The 19,804-nt window shown below is 42.6% G+C and overlaps 1 protein-coding gene across 3 annotated transcripts in view; it reads left to right on the forward strand.

Moving 5' to 3' along the window:
* Positions 1–272: 272 nt before the first annotated feature.
* Positions 273–19,804, forward strand: part of RBSN (rabenosyn, RAB effector) — a 41,138-nt gene continuing 21,606 nt past the window's right edge. The window contains exons 1-8 of one of the 3 annotated variants that reach the window (XM_071212238.1): positions 601–722; positions 1,504–1,596; positions 1,976–2,296; positions 8,430–8,570; positions 10,539–10,639; positions 11,529–11,574; positions 11,690–11,851; positions 12,886–13,127. In XM_071212238.1, the coding sequence (XP_071068339.1) occupies positions 2,149–2,296; positions 8,430–8,570; positions 10,539–10,639; positions 11,529–11,574; positions 11,690–11,851; positions 12,886–13,127 (840 nt within the window). In that variant the 5' untranslated portion in view covers positions 601–722; positions 1,504–1,596; positions 1,976–2,148. Of the gene's footprint in view, positions 723–1,503; positions 1,597–1,975; positions 2,297–8,429; positions 8,571–10,538; positions 10,640–11,528; positions 11,575–11,689; positions 11,852–12,885; positions 13,128–19,804 lie in introns of all 3 variants that reach the window. The other 2 variants (XM_004482359.5, XM_071212239.1) reach the window with 2 other exon arrangements.

Genomic DNA, 19,804 nt, shown 5'->3' on the forward strand with positions numbered 1-19,804 from the left:
TCAAGTCTCCTGCAGATTCCTTCTATCCCTTTAATTGACTAGAATTAATTCAGACTGTGATAGGAGGCGTTAAAGCCCTCTGGGGTGACAGAGAGGACATTGTGGACAAGAGCCAAAGAACTGTAGTCTCAACTTCCTCATCTGCACAATAGGGAGGGGAGCGCGCGGCTGGCTTTAATGCGCTGAGGCCCTATAGATGAGCGATGTCGAAGAGTCGCAAAATTACAGATCCCCCCACGCGCCCTGTTTCTTAGCGCCTGCGCAGAGGCCGCGGGCCCGCCGCGAGCTGTTAGAATCCGTCCCCGCCCTCTTCGCGCCCTCGAGGACTCGGAGCTCGACGGGCGTCTGTCAGCCTGTCTTCCGGTTTCGGCGCTGTCGCAGGCGCACCTGCCGAGCACCGAGCAGCTGATGGCGATGGCGTCCGCGGCTGTGTGAGGGGCCGCGGAGGCCCAGCATCCGGGCCCGAGAGCTGAACAGTCGTGCACGCCCACGGGAGCCTGGCCCAGTAGTGAGGCGCTGGCCGAGGCAGCGGGGCGGGGACGCGGCTCCCCTCGGGAACGGAGACGGGCGGGCCGTGAGGCTGTGGTGGGTGTGACGTGCGAGGTGGGAGATGGGGCTTTCGGGCCGTGCGTTTCGCTCGTGTGTGCTGGTGATGCTCGGGCGCTGTTCGGCTGTGAGGTTTCGCAGGCCGCAGACAGTTGTGCTTGGTTGTGCGGCTGAAGGTTGGATGGTTGTCTCCCGAGGCGTTGTATTTGGTTCTCACTTTGAGAAGAAGTGCCGCGGGCTGTCAAATGTGGGGGAAGGGATGCCCCCAGTCGGGGAGGGCTTCCTCAAGGAAGTGCGGTTTGCGCTGGGATGCGAAGTGTGGGTGTGTGGTTTGTGTTTGTGGTTGTTCTGGGGTGAGTACATGGGAAGGAAGCGAGCTGTCAGAGTCAGCATGTCGAATGGACCACTGACTAGAAAGGGAACAAATAAAGGGGCTGCATGCCTGTTCTCATTGGACTTAGAGGAAAATACAGCCTGGGGTCTCGGGCTCTTTATTTTCTGCGTCACTGACAGCCTTCAGCTTTGAGGACCAGGCTGTCACTTCTTCATGCTCTCTCAGCAAGTCCATTCAAAGCCGAGGGTCATAGAGACCCCCTCCTGTACGATGGTCTGTGGCTCCGGGTTCCTGAGAAGTTTCTCTGCTTTTGTGGCATGGTTTTGTCTGGTTGGGGATCTTTCTGAGGTGACACTGAAATTGGCTCGATAAGCCAGAAAATGTAACTTATTAAGCCCCGACTTGTTTAAGCACCAAATCTTTTTATTTTTGGAGCCGAAAGAACATTATAGCCTTGCTGTTCATCTGCCACTTTACTGGTTTATGAAATCTTGTAAGCTCATTGGAGAGAAAGTGCTCTACAAAGATAATAAAACTACAAAAGAGATTTTTCTTTTTGAACAATAGATTTCTAATGCTCCTCCTTAGAGGTTTTTGTCTTTTTTATTTGTTTGTTTTTTTAGGGCAGGCCTTGTGTTTTTTCCATTTTTGTATTCCTGACACTGGAGCCTTGAAGTAGCAAGAGCTCAGTGAATGTGGTTGAAAAAATGATCAAGGTAAAGAGAGTCAAATAAGAAATAATGCATGTTTATTAATACTTCAAATATTTCCCCAGTGACCACAGTGGCATACAAATTATAAAGTTGGACTTTTTGAAGTAAATGCATTGAATGTATTGCCTTGGTATTGTGTTGACTTTTGAAGTTGAATTTGCCATTCTTTGAGAATTTCTGCTTTCCATGTCATTTAGTTGCCATTGTCCAGTGATACTCACATCTTAGAAGGCGTTGTGTCTTGGTCTCAGGATTTGAGGGAACAGTTTGTTCTCTCAAACTTATATTGAACAAACATTATGTACCCTTGTTGAACTGTGAAAAGAACAAAGAGAATTCTGAATTGCCTGAATTGGCTTTTTTCCCTTTTTTCCTTTCTCAGGGTTCTTCCTCCTCCAGAGAAGAAACCTCATCCAGGGCCATGATGCCACTTCCCCACCATCAGTGTGCTGTGTGCTTAAGCTAACGCTGCAGGAACCCTGGTCTCTTGAGGAGAAATCAGGCTTGCTCTTGGCATGAGGCCATTGCCTTGTGGGGGCTGAGAGGAGCACTGCCATGGCTTCTTTGGACGACCCAGGAGAAGTGAGGGAGGGCTTCCTATGCCCTTTGTGCCTAAAGGACCTGCAGTCTTTCTATCACCTTCAGACGCATTATGAGGAAGAGCATTCAGGGGAAGACCGTGATGTCAAAGGGCAAATTAAAAGTAAGAGGAGAGGATCTTGTTTATTCCATTCTGTCAGTGGGAGCTTTAATTCACGGGGTGGTTTTCAGCAGCTTCCATGTTGCCACCAGAATATGATAATAATAAAAAATAGTAATAGTAGTGAACATCTATCTAGTGCTTAACTGGGCCAGGCATTGTTCATAGCTCTTCCCATGTGTAAATGTCATTTAAACCTCACATAGCTATATGATTATGAGCCTCCTTTTACTGATGAGGGTATCAGGCACAGAGAGATTTAGGTAATTTGCCTAAAGTCACACAATGAGAGAGGACCTGGCTTTGAACTTAGGTTCAAATCACACCACATTCTGCTGTCTCGTACGAGATTCTTTGAATTATCTAACCACCAGGTTAGAGGATTTTGGAGTAGAATTCCTTTCCTTTACTATTAGAGACAATTTTTTTTTTTGATGGAAATTTTTTTTTTATTGACTTTGTAATAATATTACATTAAAAATATATATGTGAGGTCCCATTCAACCCCACCCCCCCACCCCCCCCCTCCCCCCCCAACAACGCTCGTTCCCATCATCATGACACATCCACTGGACTCGGCAAGTACATCCCTGGGCACCTCTGCACCCCATAGACAATGGTTCACATCATGGCCCATACTCTCCTCCATTCCATCCAGTGGGCCCTGTGAGGATTTACAATGTCTGGTGATTACCTCTGAAGCACCATCCAGGGCAGCTCCATGTCCCAAAGACGCCTCCACCTCTCATCTCTTCCTGCCTTTCCCCATACTATTAGAGACAATTTATGCACCCATTTACCTGTCACAGATTTAAGCCTTCCTTCCCCAATTAGACCTTGCCCTCTGCAGCCCAGGAAAAGGGAGTTCAGAGTTAAAAAACAAGGGGGGAAAAAAAAAAAACGAGGCTTTTGAGTTTCCTAGGGCTCAAGTCATGAAGAGTTGAAGAAACAATTTTTCCAAGGTAATTTTGACTATGCATAAAGTTCGTCCTTTTCCTGGGCTTCCGAGTCTAACCCCAATAAGATGCAGCTCTTCTGGAATTGACTTTCCTAGTGATTTAGCTACCCTGACTTTCACATAGCATTTCTGAAGGCAATGTGATTGAAAAGATTTGGATGCTCTGTTCACAGTTCTTTGTTGGGTGGGAGAGAAAGGTGTGATTGTGTATTCCTAAGTGTACTTTGGCCTCCAACACAGAGCCACATTTACTTTTCAATCAAATATTTATCCCTAGAGTCTCATTCCATATCTCACTTCTCAGTTCAGGGGGAAAAAAGCATTGCTGAAAGTGATGACAATTATAACTTCCATCCACAACATTACAAAGTCAAACGTTTTCAGAATACTGAAGGTTGCAATGGACAAGGTGGCCAGAGAAGAGCCCTAACTATTAGGAGGGTAAAAAGGGATTGAGCTTTATAATTTTCAGAATTCTTTCAAATACACCATTGTTTCATTTGACTTTTCCCAGCAATCTTACAGAAAGGTGGTTAGTCTCATTTTCCAGATAATAAGTAAGGCTGTGAGATGTTGAGTAACTTACCCTAGGTCATCTGAGAATTGGCAGAGCTCGGTCTGGAACCCAGGTTTATATCACCTTCAAGTCTAGTGTTGCGCTTTCTACATGCCATCACTGATGATGTGAGGCCTTATATTCCAATTACAGTCTGCTTTGCAGTTTCCTGCCCCCAGAACACAAAAAAGCAGAAGGATGCTGATTATCTAAGTTGTCTTTGGCCAGCTAAAGGTCTTCATGATTTTGAGGGAGCCTCTGGGCTTAGTGTCAGCTGATCTGAGTCGTATACCATGGTATAACTAAGAATGATGATGCCAGTGGGTGGAGAGATTAGAGAATGTCCTCAGATTCCTATGGGGATCCTTTTTTTAGAGGAAAAGTTTGCGATTATTTAGGGAATAATAGATATGGAAATCTACTTATGGAATAATGGAGTGGAAAGAATACAGTTTTTGGTGTCATCACATCCTTGACTGATTACCAGGTTCCCCGCCCCCTGTCTTAGTAGCTCTATGACTCTGGAAAAAGGATTTAGTCTTTCTGTGTTTCAGTTTCTTCATTTGTAAACAGAATTATACCCCTTCTCTGTATGGTCAAGAAGTTTCTAGATAATCTTGTGTGAACACCAGGTATTGCAGGTAGCAGATAATACACCCTCAGCAAATGGCAGTCAGTATTATTAGGATCATTATGATTATTCATGCTTTGTTCTTCCCAAAAGCCCATCTCCTTTTAGTCTTTTAATGGAGAAATGTGAGATATAGTTGGTATAAATGAAATGAGATTTTGTTTTTTGTGAGAGGAACTTAAAAGCAGAGGATTCTTTTTTTCCCCCCGACATTTTCCCCCTCTTTAACCTCTGAAGAACTAAGAGATTGAATTGAGCATTCCTTTAATATCACTCCTTTTTAAAAATTTATTTATTTATTTATTTCTCTCCCTTTCCCCCCCAACCCTGGTTGTCTGCTATCTCTGTCTATTTGCTGCGTCTTCTTTGTCCGCTTCTGTTGTTGTCAGCGGCACGGGAATCTGTGTTTCTTTTTGTCATCTTGTTGTGTCAGTTCTCCGTGTGTGTGGCACCATTCCTGGGCAGGCCGAACTTTCTTTCGGGCTGGGCAGCTCTCCTTACGAGGCGCACTTCTTGCGCATGGGGCTCCCGTTCGGCACGGCACTCCTTGCGCGCATCAGCGCTGCGCATGGGCCATCTCCACATGGGTCAAGGAGGCCCGGGGTTTGAACCGTGGACCTCCCATGTGGTAGACGGACGCCCTAACCACTGGGCCAAGTCCACCGCCCTAATATTACTCCTGATCATTCCTTTAATCAGGAAGGAATTCTTGCATATATTGTAGTTTTCAGTGTTTCAGAATCAGGAAAGTCCAGCTTTAAAGACTGGAATGAAGGATTTGTGAAAAACGCTTTCAAAAAAACAGTCCACCTCTGCATTTGGTCTCTTGATTCTTAGAAATATCATGATTTTGCTAGTTTTAGGCAAGTGAAATGTTAAAGCCAAAAAGAGGTGACCTTGGTGTCAGGTTTTGGAAGCCCTTGTAAAAAAGAAAAGAAAAACTTGGGCTTACTTCACTGTGAGTTTGAGCCCCAGCTCTGCTTTATCTTAAGATTAGCACATTTGCAATAAGTAGAAGAAAGGGTAGTTGAAAATTAACTGGCTTCTGCTTTGTGTTTTTAAAACATGGGATTGTTCTTAATTGGCCCCCTCTTGAGGGGCTACACCCACTCTGGGAAGGTTGCCAGGAGGTTTTTCTGTGCTGCCTACTAGTGGATAAATGGTATAGACTGCCTGTTGAACTTCACACAGTTTAGTCTTGTTTGCAAAAATGAGTTGGTTTTTCCTGACTCCAGTTTCCTGTCTGCTAGACCCTTTGTTCACATCAGGCAGTTTCCTCTCCCCTACTGTTGAAAAAACTAGTTTAATGCATTTTAAAGGATGACATTAAATTCTGGGAACTATTTTTTCAGAAGCTAGAGAAAACCAGAGTGACTAATGATCAGAAAATTTGCTTTATTAGCAATTCTGTCTAACAGGACATGCCTATAACCTTGTTAGTTCCTCCATTTCAGCATTTACCTAGGCTTTTAGAAAGCTGCAAGGATCTTTTTTTTTTCATTGTTATTCATGTAACACCATTTCAGAGTTATGGGAACTCCATGAAGTATTGATTTTTTAAATAAAAAAGAATATTTTGTATTAAATCTGATATTTTCTGCCAGTTTCTAGTGGCAGAAAGTGGCAGTAGTCACCCAAGATTTAGGAAAATTAGTGAGAGAGAAAGTTAAGTTAGAATTGAGAATTCCTTTTTTCCCCTTCCAGGGTTAGTGTTAATGGCAGAGGCTCTTACCGCAGTGCAGGTTGTAGAACCTGTTTCTGCAGGGGCATAGTTTGAGAATCAGTCCTGGCTTGGGAAGAGCTGGGGCTCTTGCTTTAGACCAGGGCTTCTGAATAAGGGGTCCATGAGCTTGAATTGAAATTCAAAAAACCATTATTCTTGTGGGGATGTGTTGGTGCGGATGTGATATATTTATTAAATAATACACAGTGTAGTGTAGACTTTTGTAAGGGGTCCATGGTTTTCACCTAACTGGCAAGGGGGTCTGTGGAACAAAAAAGGTTAAGAACCCCTGCTTTTAGACAGATGAAGTTTCCAGTTACAGCTCTGCTGCCTATAAATTCGGTGATCTTGGGGGAATCAGTCCGTGTGTGTGTGTGTGTGTCCCCCGCCACACACACACACACACACACACACACTTTTTGAAGTCCTTTCCTCCATTGTAAGTAGTGATACCAGCTGCCTCATGGTATTGGGAGCAGGAACTAACTAAATGTATTTGAAAGTACTTTGCATTGTGCCCAGAACATAGAAGGGACTCAACTCAGAAAACTATTTTTTCTTCTTACCAAGTCTACTTCCTTTTGTTTTATGTTGTAGGGGTTATACCTGTTTCTTGAAGCTTTTTGCAGATATTGTCACATATGCATTCAGTGGGTGGGTGTGTTACTAGATTTTGTCTAGTTTCTAAACTACGTTGCAGAAAAGAATTTCAAGAGCACATCGGGTAAATTAGGCCAGTAATTTTTTCAGGTAGGGAGGGGCGGGAAATGGGAGAAATTAACAGATCAGGGTCCCAGGTAGAGAGGAAGGGGCTGAAAAGTGGTCACGCGGGCTGAGTTACAGACTACAATTCCTCATTGTAGGTTATAAATGCCCAAGTTTTATTTGCGTGGCCACACGGCAGAGGAAATGGTGAGAGTGGTGCGCAGAGGGCAGGACGGGTTCACAGGGGAGAGAGTACACGAGACCTCTTTCAGGCCTTGCGCCTGGCTATTTGAATTATTCCACCCCTTTGCTAATGGCAGGGGAGGAATTCCAGCTGTTTGCTGTTTTGATTGATTACCCCACCCATCATTTCCCTGTCAAGGCCCAATGAGAAAGTCCTTGGGGAATATCTGGGGCTTCCCCTGGCTTCCAGAGGAAGTCTTTATTCTGGATGGCAGGATCTTATGGGGGTAGGGGTCTTCCAGCAGCCATCTTGGGGTTACTGAGGTCCACATGGACTCTCTGCCAGGTTCCAGACCCATCTATTGATTCCCTATCTTACTAGCCTGCTTCACGTGGACAGTTGGGGGGTAAGGAGAGCTCTATGTATACTTAAGCATTATGGGGACCATCAGCTCAGGAATGTTGGTTTGGCCAAATCCCATTCTGGAGATAAATGAGAATTGTTTACTCATGCATCCCTAGGGCAAATAAATTAGTATTGTAGAATTTTATTTTTTAAAAATGTAAAAATTAAAGTATAATTTATACACAAGTTTTTTTCTTTTTTCTTTTTCCACATAAGTGTTTAAGTGTACAATGCAATAAGTTTTGAAAAATGTGTGACCAGTATCCCACCTAAGATATAGGAAAAAAACACTTCTATCAGCCTGGTTCTTTCAAATATAATTTTTTTTTTCAAATATAATTTTAATATTTCTATTTATTTTTTCTAATGCATTTTTTGTCTTTTTTTTTTTTAATGTTACATTAAAAAAATATGAGGTCTCTATACACCCCCCACCCCCCCTCACCCCCACTCCTCCCCCCATAGCAACAACCTCCTCCATCATCATGGGACATTCATTGCATTTGGTGAATACATCTCTGAGCACCGCTGCACCTCGTGGTCAATGGTCCACACCATAGCCCACACTCTCCCACAGTCCACCCAGTGGGCCATGGGAAGACATACAATGTCCAGTAACTGTCCCTGCAGCACCACCCAGGACAACTCCAACCCCTGAAAATGCCCCCACATCTCATCTCTTCCTCCCACTCCTTCTATTTAAATGGGCTCTTAAACTTGGCAGCGAACTATAATTTAGTCCTTAAGTTAGCTGTGTAAACTAACTTACTGCTCATATTGACTAGTGAGTATTTAGGGTAGTTGTAATATGGTATTTGCTTATTGTTGTGTTTTATTTGGGATCTAAAAATTTCTTGAGCATTTTAAAACAAAGCATAGTTCTTTCATCAACCTCTCTTTTTTTGAGATTGTCCTTGACCCTTTACTCGGTTTTCCTCATGGATTCACTTGAGTCATTTGTTCCATTTTTCAAGGTCTTGTCCAGAAGGCTAAGAAAGCAAAGAAGAGGTTTTTGAAACGAGAAGGAGATGACCGAGGAGAATCAGGGACCCAAGGATATGAGTCTTTCAGCTACGGAGGGGTCGATCCTTATATGTGGGAACCCCAGGAGCTTGGTAAGAAATCCATTCATTTAGCAAATGTTTATTGAGCATCTGCTGTGATCTAGGTTCTGTTTTAAGGTGGTATCGGGAAACCAAAATGATTTAAACTTATGTTTAGATCTTATGTCCTGGTGGGGGGAGAAAATAGAAGGGAAAGAGCTGAGCATCTGCTTTGCGTCAGGCACTGCTTTATGCGTGTCTTCTCATTTAATCCTCTCTGCATCCCAGGGGAACCTGCCCAGGGTCAAACCATGAGTAAATTGCAGAATTTGGGGGTGAGTCAAGTCTCCGTGACACTGAGGCCTAAATTTCATTGACAGGGTTCCCTTCTCTTATAGGATGTTATTTGCCTAATGAGAGACAAAGGTTTATGCAACTTCCCTTTCTGAAATGCATAATTATGGAATCATCTACATAATGTTCAAAATCGTCACACTTTCGTGGTGGTGATATGTTCTAAAATTGCCTGTGGTGATGGTTGTATAACTGTGAATATACTGAAAACCATTGAATTGTAGACTTTAATGGTATGGTATGTGACTGTTACCAAAAAAATCATGCCACACTAAGTTCACCTAACTAATCTTACATATCCTTTGACTGTTAGATACTAGCATCATTAATGTAATAAGGTATTATCTATCTATGAAATGGGTAAATGATGATTCCTTTTATTTGCACAGTATTTTATCAAACTTTTATATTCATTACCTTGCTCCCCTTTCATAAAAGCCTTATGAGGTAGAATGGGGTGGAAATGCTGCTATAGATGAGGAAACTAAGGCTCTAAGAAAGGGAGTGATGTATTTACCCAGGGTTATCTACCATATCTTTCTAGTGCCGCTATAGAAGGTGTCTTTTTGGATGAGGAGAGTCCTGAAATTACACTGTTCAATATGGTAGCCTCTGGACATACATAGCTATGTAAATTACTTAAAATTAAATAAACTTAAAAGTCAGTTCCTCAACCACAGTAGCCACATCTCAAATGCTCAATAGCCACATGTGGCTAATGGCCACTATATTGGACAGTGGGAGCATTTTCCTCATTGCAAAACGTTGTATTGGACAGCACTGTCATAGAAATAACATACGAAGCAAGAGAAACTTGCTTTAAAAATAATACTACAGGAGTGGATGTGGCTCAAGCAGTTGCGCATCTGCTTCCCACACGGGAGGTCCCAGGTTGGGTACTGGGAGGAGGAAATGAACATGAGTGCTTGAGGGCTTGGAGGTGCAGGGGTTTTTTGGAAGAAGAAAGATTAAGCAAGGTTGTCTCAGGTACACTGAGACAACCAGCTGCTTGGTTACAATTTATTGGGGAAGTTTGTCCCACATCTTGGCCGTGGGACTGAGGAAGATATCAGTTTAATTAGTTCCCCCAAGGACATCTATTAGCATTTACTCTTTTTTTTGACCATTTTGGGAAGAATTGTTTTTATTCTGATGAGAGACCATATTGTACCAACTTTGGAAAGTAGAGGAAAGCATGAAGAGAATTAAGAAAAAATTGCCAATGGTGTTACCACCTTTTTAATTTAATAAACATTCTTGGCCAGGCTGTGTTCAAGGACTTTATAAATTTTAACTTATTTAATCCTCATAACAACCCCATGAAGTAGGTACTATTAATTTGCCCATTTTACAGGTGAGTACTCTTAAGTAACAGAGAGGTTAAGTAACTTGTCCAAAGCCACCCAGTGTGGGACAGAATTGAAACTTGAATATAGGCTGGCTCCAGTCCAGGCTCCTCTCCACTATACTCTCATGTCTCTCATCTTGTACTTCGTACTTTGTGGCCTCCCATGTTGACAACTTTAGCAAATTTCCTTGTCTGCTTTCCTAATTTTTGAATTTTTATTAAGACTCTAAAATCCCAGAATTCTTACTTGCTTTTAAAATTCATTGAGGATGGGCAGCAAGTGAGATTGGCTTAGTCAGAGAAATTACAAATCATTTGTCTCCCTACCTTCCTCCTAGGTGCTGTGAGAAGCCATCTTTCCGACTTCAAAAAACACCGAGCTGCTAGAATTGACCACTATGTTGTTGAAGTCAATAAATTAATAATCAGGTTAGAGAAGGTAAATTTTGTTGTTTTAAAATTTTTTTTCCCTAGAAGTGCAAATTTTCTGGGGGAAGATAAAACATGTCTGTAGCATGTGCTACTTATGCTATATATATCTGATGCTGGCAGAGAAAAACCCCACTTAGGTGCAGAGTACACAGTAGGTGGTTCTAGCCTGGGTTGGTTTTGCTGAAGGCCAGGTTGACAGACTCATCACATACCTGTTCCCATTTTTTACCTATGAAGCCCATGTGGCTCCTAGAAAACCTTTCTCCCCTCAGATTATTTTCTTTTCTGGGTGTCCCAGGTATAGTCACCCTATGGAATATAGTATGTGATATCATTTGATGATAACCAAGAAAAACTACTGACTAGGTTTGTGAGGAGTTTTCTGCCAGGGCCATGTGTTGGCTGAGAACCTTTTACTGAGCCTTGTTGTCCTGGGTCAGGAGAGCACATCTTCAATACCATGACCACTGTTTTGCTTTGCCCTAAGGATAGCTTGGTGTGTATAACCTGGATTGTGTGGTGGGCGTGGTAGCGTCCATAGATATAGTTCTTTATGAGTACTTTGTTGGGCAGAAATTTGTGTCCATTTTGTTGTCCAGGAGGACTGTGGAGAACTGGGAATTCCCTGTTGCTTTCAGTAGCCACCCCTGCCTCATCCTTGCCCTCTCCTGGTGTTTGCTTAAATGGGTAACTGAAAATAGAGAGATTAGAAATGGGGCACCGGAAGGGAGGGACATAGGAGTCACAACTCAGACTCTGTCCCATGTGAAGTTGCTTTTGTGACTTGTGGGGTTGGGAATGACAGGTGAGACTTGAGAAAGGCAGATGTGATGCCTCTTGCTTGTGGAAAGTGTACACATCACCTGACTGATTCTATTTGGAACTCTTCTTGTCAGCTCACTGCATTTGACAGACAGAACACTGAGTCTGCCAAGATTCGAGGTAATTAGAATTTTGCTCACATTAATTCTGTTTTTTATTTTATTCCCTGACCAAATCTCTTCTACACATGGCCTTTTTTTGTTGTTTTCTTGGTTTTTGGTTTGTTTTCCTAAAGCAATAGAAAAGTCTGTGGTGCCTTGGGTCAGCGACCAGGATGTCCCTTTCTGTCCAGACTGTGGGAATAAGTTCAGCATCCGTAACCGTCGTCATCACTGTCGCCTCTGTGGATCTATTATGTGCAAGAAGTGTATGGAGCTCATCAGCCTGCCCTTGGCAAGTAGGTAACGTGCAGACGAGACCCTGGCCTTCTTCTCCCCTGGGTCGGACTTTGCTAATCACCACTGAGACCATGGGATCTTCATTAATTTACTGGTTGATTCCATGAAGCCCACTACAGGCTAGGCCATGCGCTCTGGGCCAGGGATACAATAGTCTATAATAGGGGTCAGCAAATGTTTATTTTAAAGGGTCAGAAGATAAATATTTTAGACTTTTTGGGCCACCTGCATTCTCTGACATTTCTTTTTTTTTTCTTTTGGCAGTCTTAAAAACATAGAAACCATACTTAGCTCAAAGATCCATTCAAAACAAAGGCCTGCTGATGGATTTGGCCCACAGATCCTCTTTTGCTCACCCTTGGTCTCTAAGGCATAGTCATTTCCCCAAGGACTCCAATGTCTATAGGGGCTATAGACTCACTAACAAATAATTGCTTTCTAAAGAGAGAAGTGCAGTGAGAAAAATTGTGGCAGGCACCCAGGCGAGGCTAATTGACTCTTTGCTCTATGTGGATGGGGCAGGAAAGGCTCTGGAGACTGTAGGAGAGGATCGTGAAAAATGAGAAGCAGGCTAGTGTCTTCCTTTCAGGTTAAAGTCACAGTGAGCTCACTGTCATATAGAACAGACTACAGTGACATACTAAGAGAGATAGTGAGAGCTAAGGAGGCTCTGGGGAGACAGCGAGACACAGCGAGAGCACAGATCCTCAGGATTGTGAGGTGAGGTTCGAAAAGAGCCTTGGAAGATGAGTAGGATTTCAAAGAAGATGGAAGAAGGAGGGCATTCTGGGTAGAATAAAAAGCAGAACTAAAGGCCTGTTTAGACCATCCCTGGATGACAGTGGGAGTCCTTTCCCATCACAGAGTTTAACTCTAGGAAGGCAGAGGTATAGGTGCTTCCTGCTCATAGGAGAAGCTTGATCTTACTACTCTCCAAGTCAAGCCCCTGTGGACTGACATGCTTTTGTCACAGGACATGAGATCATTGGATGCTGTGGGGTTACTGCCACCTGTCCTTTGTTATGGTTTACAGGCAAGCTCACCAGTGCCAGCAAGGATGCCCTGAGCACCCACACCAGCCCCAGCCAGTCCCCCAACAGCATCCAGGGCTCCCGCCGGGGCAGCATCAGCAGTGTGAGCAGTGTGAGCTCAGTCCTGGACGAGAAGGATGATGACCGGATCCGCTGCTGTACGCACTGCAAGGACACACTCCTCAAGAGAGAGCAGCAGATTGATGAGAAGGAGCACACCCCTGACATCGTGAAACTCTACGAGGTGATGCATTGTGTGCAGCTTGGGGTCTGCTTCTGATTCGCGAGACAGATTTGGCTCTTCATTATGTGCATGCCTGCACATGGCCGAGAATGCTTTGGAAAGTTGTTCCTTTGAATCATTTTTAGCTTCTGCTAGAGGGCCCTGGAATGATTTCCCAGCTAGGGGCCTGGGTGAGTCACAGAGTCATCCTGAGTGTGTGGTAACAAACTCATTTTCTCACCCTTTCTTTGTCCACTTAAGAGCAGGAGGGTGGAGGCATTGGTGGCCCAGGGTAAGGGCAGGAAGCTGGTTCCCCTGTGTTGTGGGCAGGTTCTGCGAGCAAGAGCAGAAGCTGGAGACAGTAAGCAGTTGGCTGGGAAGAGTTCTGGGAAATTCACTTGGGAGTTTCAAGTTTACGAGTTTGGGAAACTGCCCATAGGCTTTTCACTTCCCTTTTTGAGTCCGTTCAAATGCCTCAGCTCTTGTTACCACCAGCAATCCCAGAATACCTTTAGTGGATGTACAGTTTAAGAGGAACATAGTGATGTAGTGTAGTGGGATTTAGAGTCAGGACACCTGGAAGTGAGACTGGGCTCTGTGTCCTTATGGCCAGGTGAGGCCTATGAGCTGAATAGGAATTAGCCAGGTAGAGAAAGCAGCTGGGATGAGAGTATTTTTGTTTTATTTCTTTATTTTTTATTTTTTAAATTTATCGCCCCCCATTGTCTGCTCTCTGTGTCCATTCGCTGTATGTTCTTCTGTGTCTGCTTTGTATTCTTGTCAGCGGCACCAGGAATCTGTGTCTCTTTATTGTGTCATCTTGCTGCATCAGCTCCCTGTGTGTTCGGCGCCACTCCTGGGCAGGCTGCACTTTTTTCATGTGGGGTGGCTCTCCTTGCAGGGCACACTTCTTGCACGTGGGGCTCGCCTACATGGGGGGCACCCCTGCATGGCACGGCACTCCTTGTGCGCATCAGCACTGCGCGAGGGCCAGCTTACCACATGGATCAGGATGTTCTGGGTTTGAACACTGGACCCTCCATATGGTAGGCGGACGCTCTATCAGTTGAGCCAAATCTGCTTCCCAGTATTTTTGTTTGATGACCAGTGAATGGTCACTGTTAATAGTTCTGTAGGTGATAATGGCTGCCATTCTGGGATCACTATGAAAATGCCCAAACTACTGGAAATGATGTTAATTAATTAAACCCTCTGCTGAGCTACAGCTGTAGCCATCATCTATCCTTTGTGTAGTTTGTGACCTGATGCTCATTTTCATAAATTGCCACCATACCTTTTGATTCCTTCTTTTTTGAGGTGAATCCTGGTAATGCCATGTATCTTGCTATTGCCTGGTACCACCTGGCAGAGAAAGAATTAAGTTGTCAGTTCCTCTTCTCTGTCTTGGTAGACACATTGGCTTGTGCTTTGCTCTTCTCAAAAACATCTCATAATAAGCCCCGATCTTGGGGAGTGGATATAGTTCAAGTGGTTGAACACCTGCTTCCCGTGTATGAGATCCCAGTTCGAGCCCCTGTACCTCCTAAAAAAAAAAGAAAGCCCCACCCTCACTTTCTTTCCTTACTGTAAGGTTTTCTGCTTGTAAAGTAGGTTGTAAGTTAGGAAATCAGGGAAGCGGATTTGGGCTCAACAGATAGAGCGTCCGCCTACCATATGGAGGGTCCAGTGTTCAAACCCCAGGCCTCCTTACCTGTGTGATGAGCTGGCCCATGCGTAGTGCTGATGCGCGCAAGGAGTGCCCTGCCACGCAGGGGTGTCCCCCATGTAGGGGAGCCCCATGCACAAGAAGTGCGCCCATGCAAGGAGCGCTGCCCCATGCAAAAAAAGTGCAGCCTGTCCGGGAGTGGCACCACACACAGAGAGCTGACACAGCAAGATGATGCAACAAAAAGACAAAGATTCCTGGTGCCACTGACAAGAATACAGGCAGACACAGAAGAACATACAGCGAATGGGCACAGAGAGCAGACAACTGGGGGGGGGTGGTGCGGGGAAGGGGAGAGAAAGAAAAATTCAGGAAATCAATAGCAATAATAATTAAAATAACACTGTGTTTCCTCTCCCATGATTTAGAAAAGTGAACATTTTAACATTTGTTGATGTAGTACAGCTTCTGGGTAGACACTTCTGTGTCTTGAGAGCACCACTAACCTCTTCTTTTTCATTTTTTTTTTCCTAAGAGAGGAAAAGTTTATTTGGTTGCGCAAGTAAAGGAGGTCAGTTGACTTAGAAGGCCTGAAAACTGCCTCCCTGATATGCAGAAATTCTAATTTATAACATTGGGGTGCTAATGAATAATTGGGATGGAGCTGAATGTAGGTTCCTTCATTAATAAACATTAAGGGGCTGAATAGTACAGAAGGGGGTAAGAGTAGCAAACCAGGGTCAGTCACAAAGATTTGGGGCAGGAGTATATAGAAGAAAGGTCAGTTACAAGGTCTTTCATGTGGATATTAAACAGGTGGGTAGAGTGGTTACTGTCCTAAAAGTCAGTATACACTAGGGTGAGGTTAAGTTTAGAGTAACCATAAATGGGTGACACTACTCTATCCAGCTTCAGTAATTTCAGGTATTAACCTTTTGCTAGTATAGAGTATAAAGGCATCTAATAACGATTTAGCAATCATAATTATTCTTTTTTTTTTTTTTTTTTTTTTGAGGTATTGGAGGCTGGGGATTGAACCCAGGACCTCATATATGGGAAGCCAGTACTCAACCACTGAGTCACATTGGCTCCCCTGCGTTGGCCTTCTTTGGTTTGTTTGCTTGTTCATTTTTGTTTTTTCAGGAGGCTATGGGAACCAAACCTGGGACCTCCCACTTTGGAGGTGGGAGCTCAACTGCTTGAGCCACATCCGTTCCCTATTTTTTAATTCTTCACCCTCAGTTACAATTTCTCCCTCTCTGTTTTGTAAAATTCCCAATCGTGTGGATAATCTGGACATCAGATCTTTCTGGCATCTTCATGACGAAAAGAGGCATCAACATTTTGGGGAAAGGAGTGCAGCTATTTGTGGCATAGTAATAATTCAGAGACTTTCTGAAAAATAAACTTACTATGTAAATTGAGAATTATAGGTCTAAATAACCATGTTACATTGGAAAAATAATTTTATAGCCTTTCTTAGACGGAACCCAAAATATTCTTTGAGCTTTGCCTGCATGGCTGACACCTACATAAGAGTAACCTCTGGAAATAACTCTTAACTCTATTTGAAATCTCTTAGCCATTAAAACATTATTCTATTTCTTCTCCCTTTTGGCCTATCCCACCTTGTCAGGGACGCTTATGCCTGGGAGTTGTCAAGTCCTACATTGCCAAGGAAAATCTCTGGAAGTTAAGTCCCATATTGTCAGGGAAGTTTATTGCTGGAATTCCTGTTCCATGTAGGAAAGAAGATAGTGAGAGTTTGAATTAGAGAAGCTGGCCACATGTGAGTAAACAAAGAGTCTCTAGAACTGACTCTAAGGCATTAATTATAGTTTGGTTTAGCTTCTTCATTACAGAAATATAATAAGTTGCATGAGCATGAGACATGAGATCAAGGGCTCAGAACACTAGCATGTTCTTTTTTTCCCCTCTTATCCAATCAATTTCATTGATACGTATTTCAAAGCATAGTCTTTCCAAAGTATACAATAAGTGGCATTTGGTAAATAGGTGCGCATTCATCACTTCAATTATTATGAGAGCATTTTCATTATTCCAATAATATTAGTAATAAAAAACAAAAAAAGGACTAAAAAACAAAACTCATCACCCCTCAATCTCTCTATGCTTCCCCTGGCATAATAGCTGCTACTTTTTTTCTCTTTAGTTTATTTGTATTTATATCCTGTATAGATGGACATATATGTAGTATCCTAGTTTCTTTCAGTTAGTATATTACTTTTCTTTTCTTTTTACTTTTTTACCCTTAATGGAAGATATAAATATATTACTATGTACTATTATCCATGGTTTACTTTGGTTGTATTTTGCCTCATATTAACATTTTGTAACATTAACATATATTTGTTCAGTTTCTAATAAAAACAGTATTGTATATACAATATTACCCATACTGATATTTCAAATGAGGTTTCACTATGCTATATAGTCCCATGTTAATTTTTTAGCTTGCTTTCTAGTAATATATATGACCTTAGACTTTCCCTTTTCAACCATTGTCAAACCCATATAAGAGCACTGCTAGTTATAAACACTATGATGCACTTTCACCATTTCTGTTCATTTCTAAAGATTTACAACCTTTTTACCTAATTCTGTACAGATTAACCTTCAGTTTTCCATTATGTAACCTCATTCTATTTTCTGGTGACCTATATTCTAGTTATTAACTCTATGGGTTTATACAATATATTTAGTTCATAATAACGTTGTCATACAGTTTTTGTCCTTTTGTGTCTGGCTTGCTTCACTCAACATAATGTCCTCTAGGTTCATCCATGTTGTCATGTGCTTCACAACTTCATTTCTTCTTACAGGTGCATAATAACCATTGTGTGTATATACCAAGATTGTTTATCCATTCATCAGTTGATGGACACCTGGGTTGTCTCCAACTTCTTGGCAATTATAAATAATGCCACTATGAACATTGGTGTGCATAGGTCTATTGATGTGACTGCTCTCAGTTTGTCTGGGTATATACCCAGTAGTGGTATTGCTGCGTTATGTTGCAAATCTATATTCAGATTCTTTAGGAACTGTCAACTAGTCCCCTACAGTGACTGTATGATTCTACATTCCCACTAACAACAAATAAACATTCCTGTCTCTCCACATCTTTTCCAACACTTGTAGTTTTTTGCTTTTTTAAGAGTGGCCATTCTAATAGGTGTGAAATGATATCTCTTTGTAACTTTGATTTGCATTTCTCTAATCACTTTAGCTATTGAGCATTTTTTCTTGTATTTTTTTCTCCATTTGTATTTCTTTTTTGGATAAATGTCTACTCAGGTCATTTGTCTTTTTATTGTTGGGTTGTAGTATCTCTTTTATATATCATGGATATTAAACCCTTATCAGATTTGTGATTTCCAAATATTTTCTCCCATCGAGTCAGCTGCCTTTTCACCCTTTTGACAAAGTCTTTTAAGTTGTGAAAGTATTACATTTTGAGGCAATCCCATTTATCTATTTTTTTTTCTTTTGTTGCTCGTGTTTTAAGTGTAAGATCCTAGAAACCATATACCACGAGATTTTGAAGATGTTTCCCTATATTTTCTTAGTAGTTTTTATAGTTCTGGCTTTTATATGTAGGTCTTTGATCCATTTTGAATTGATTCTTGTATAGGGAGTGAGATAGGGGTCCTTTTTCATTCTTTTGGTTGTGGATCTCCAGTTTTGCCAGCACCATTTGTTGAAGAGACTGTTTTGTCCTGTTACAATGGACTTGGGAAGGTTGTCAAAAACCAGTTGGCTAGGGAAAACGGACTTGGCCCAGTGGTTAGGGCGTCCGTTCTACCACATGGGAGGTCCGCGGTTCAAACCCCGGGCCTCCTTGACCCGTGTGGAGCTGGCCCATGCGCAGTGCTGATGTGCGCAAGGAGTGCCACCCCACGCAGGGGTGTCCCCCGCGTAGGGGAGCCCCACATGCAAGGAGTGCGCCCCTCTAGGAGAGCCGCCCAGCGCGAAAAAAAGTTCAGCCTGCCCAGGAATGGCGCCGCCCACACTTCCTGTGCCGCTGACAACGGAAGCGGACAAAGAAACAAGACGCAGCAAATAGACACAGAGAACAGACAACCAGGGGAGGGGGAGGAATTAAATAAATAAATAAATCTTTTTAAAAAAAACCAAAAACCAGTTGGCTGTGGGAGTGGGTGTAGCTCAGTGTTTCAGCACCTGCTTCCCATGTGTGAGGTCCCAGGTTCAATCCCCGGTACCTCCTAAAAATAAACCACTTGACTGTGAGGTGAGGGTTTATTTCTCAGTTCTGTTCCACTGATCAGCGTGTCTGTCTTTATGCCAAAACCATGCTCTTTTGATCACTGTAACTTTGTACTATCTTTCAAGGTGAGGCAGTGAGAGTCCTCCCCCATTACTCTTCTTATTTAGGATATTTTAACTATTTGGGATCCCTTTCCCTTCTGAATAAAATTGGTAATTGCTCGTTCTATTTCTGTAAGGTAGGCTGTTGGATTTTGATTGGTATTGACTTGAAATCTTAATCAGTTTGGGTATGATTGACATCTTCATGATATTTAGTTTTCCAGTCCATGAACATGGAATGTCTTTCCATTTTCTTTAGGCCTTTGATTTCTTTTAGTAGTGTTTTGTAATTTTCTGAATATAGGTCCTGCAAATCTCTGGTTAAATTGTTTTCTAGGTATTTGAGTCTTTTTAATTGCTCTAACTAGAACTTCTAGCAAGATGTTGAATAACAATGGTGACAGTGGGCATCCTTGTTTTGTTCCCAGTCTTAGAGGGAAAGCTTTCAACCTTTCCCCTTTGAGTACAATGTTGTCTTTGGCTTTTCCATAGATGCCTTTTATCATACTGAGGAATTTAGCTTCTCTTCATATCTTTTGGAGTGTTTTTATCAAGAAAGGATGCTGGATTTTGTTGAATGTCTTTTCCGTATTGACTGAGATGATCATGTGTTTTTTTCCCTTCAATTTGTTAATGTGATATTATGTTAATTTGGTTTAACTACCCTTGATCCCAGGAATAA

The sequence above is a fragment of the Dasypus novemcinctus genome, chromosome 26, assembly GCF_030445035.2.
Source record: "Dasypus novemcinctus isolate mDasNov1 chromosome 26, mDasNov1.1.hap2, whole genome shotgun sequence".
NCBI classification, from domain to species: Eukaryota; Metazoa; Chordata; class Mammalia; order Cingulata; family Dasypodidae; genus Dasypus; species Dasypus novemcinctus.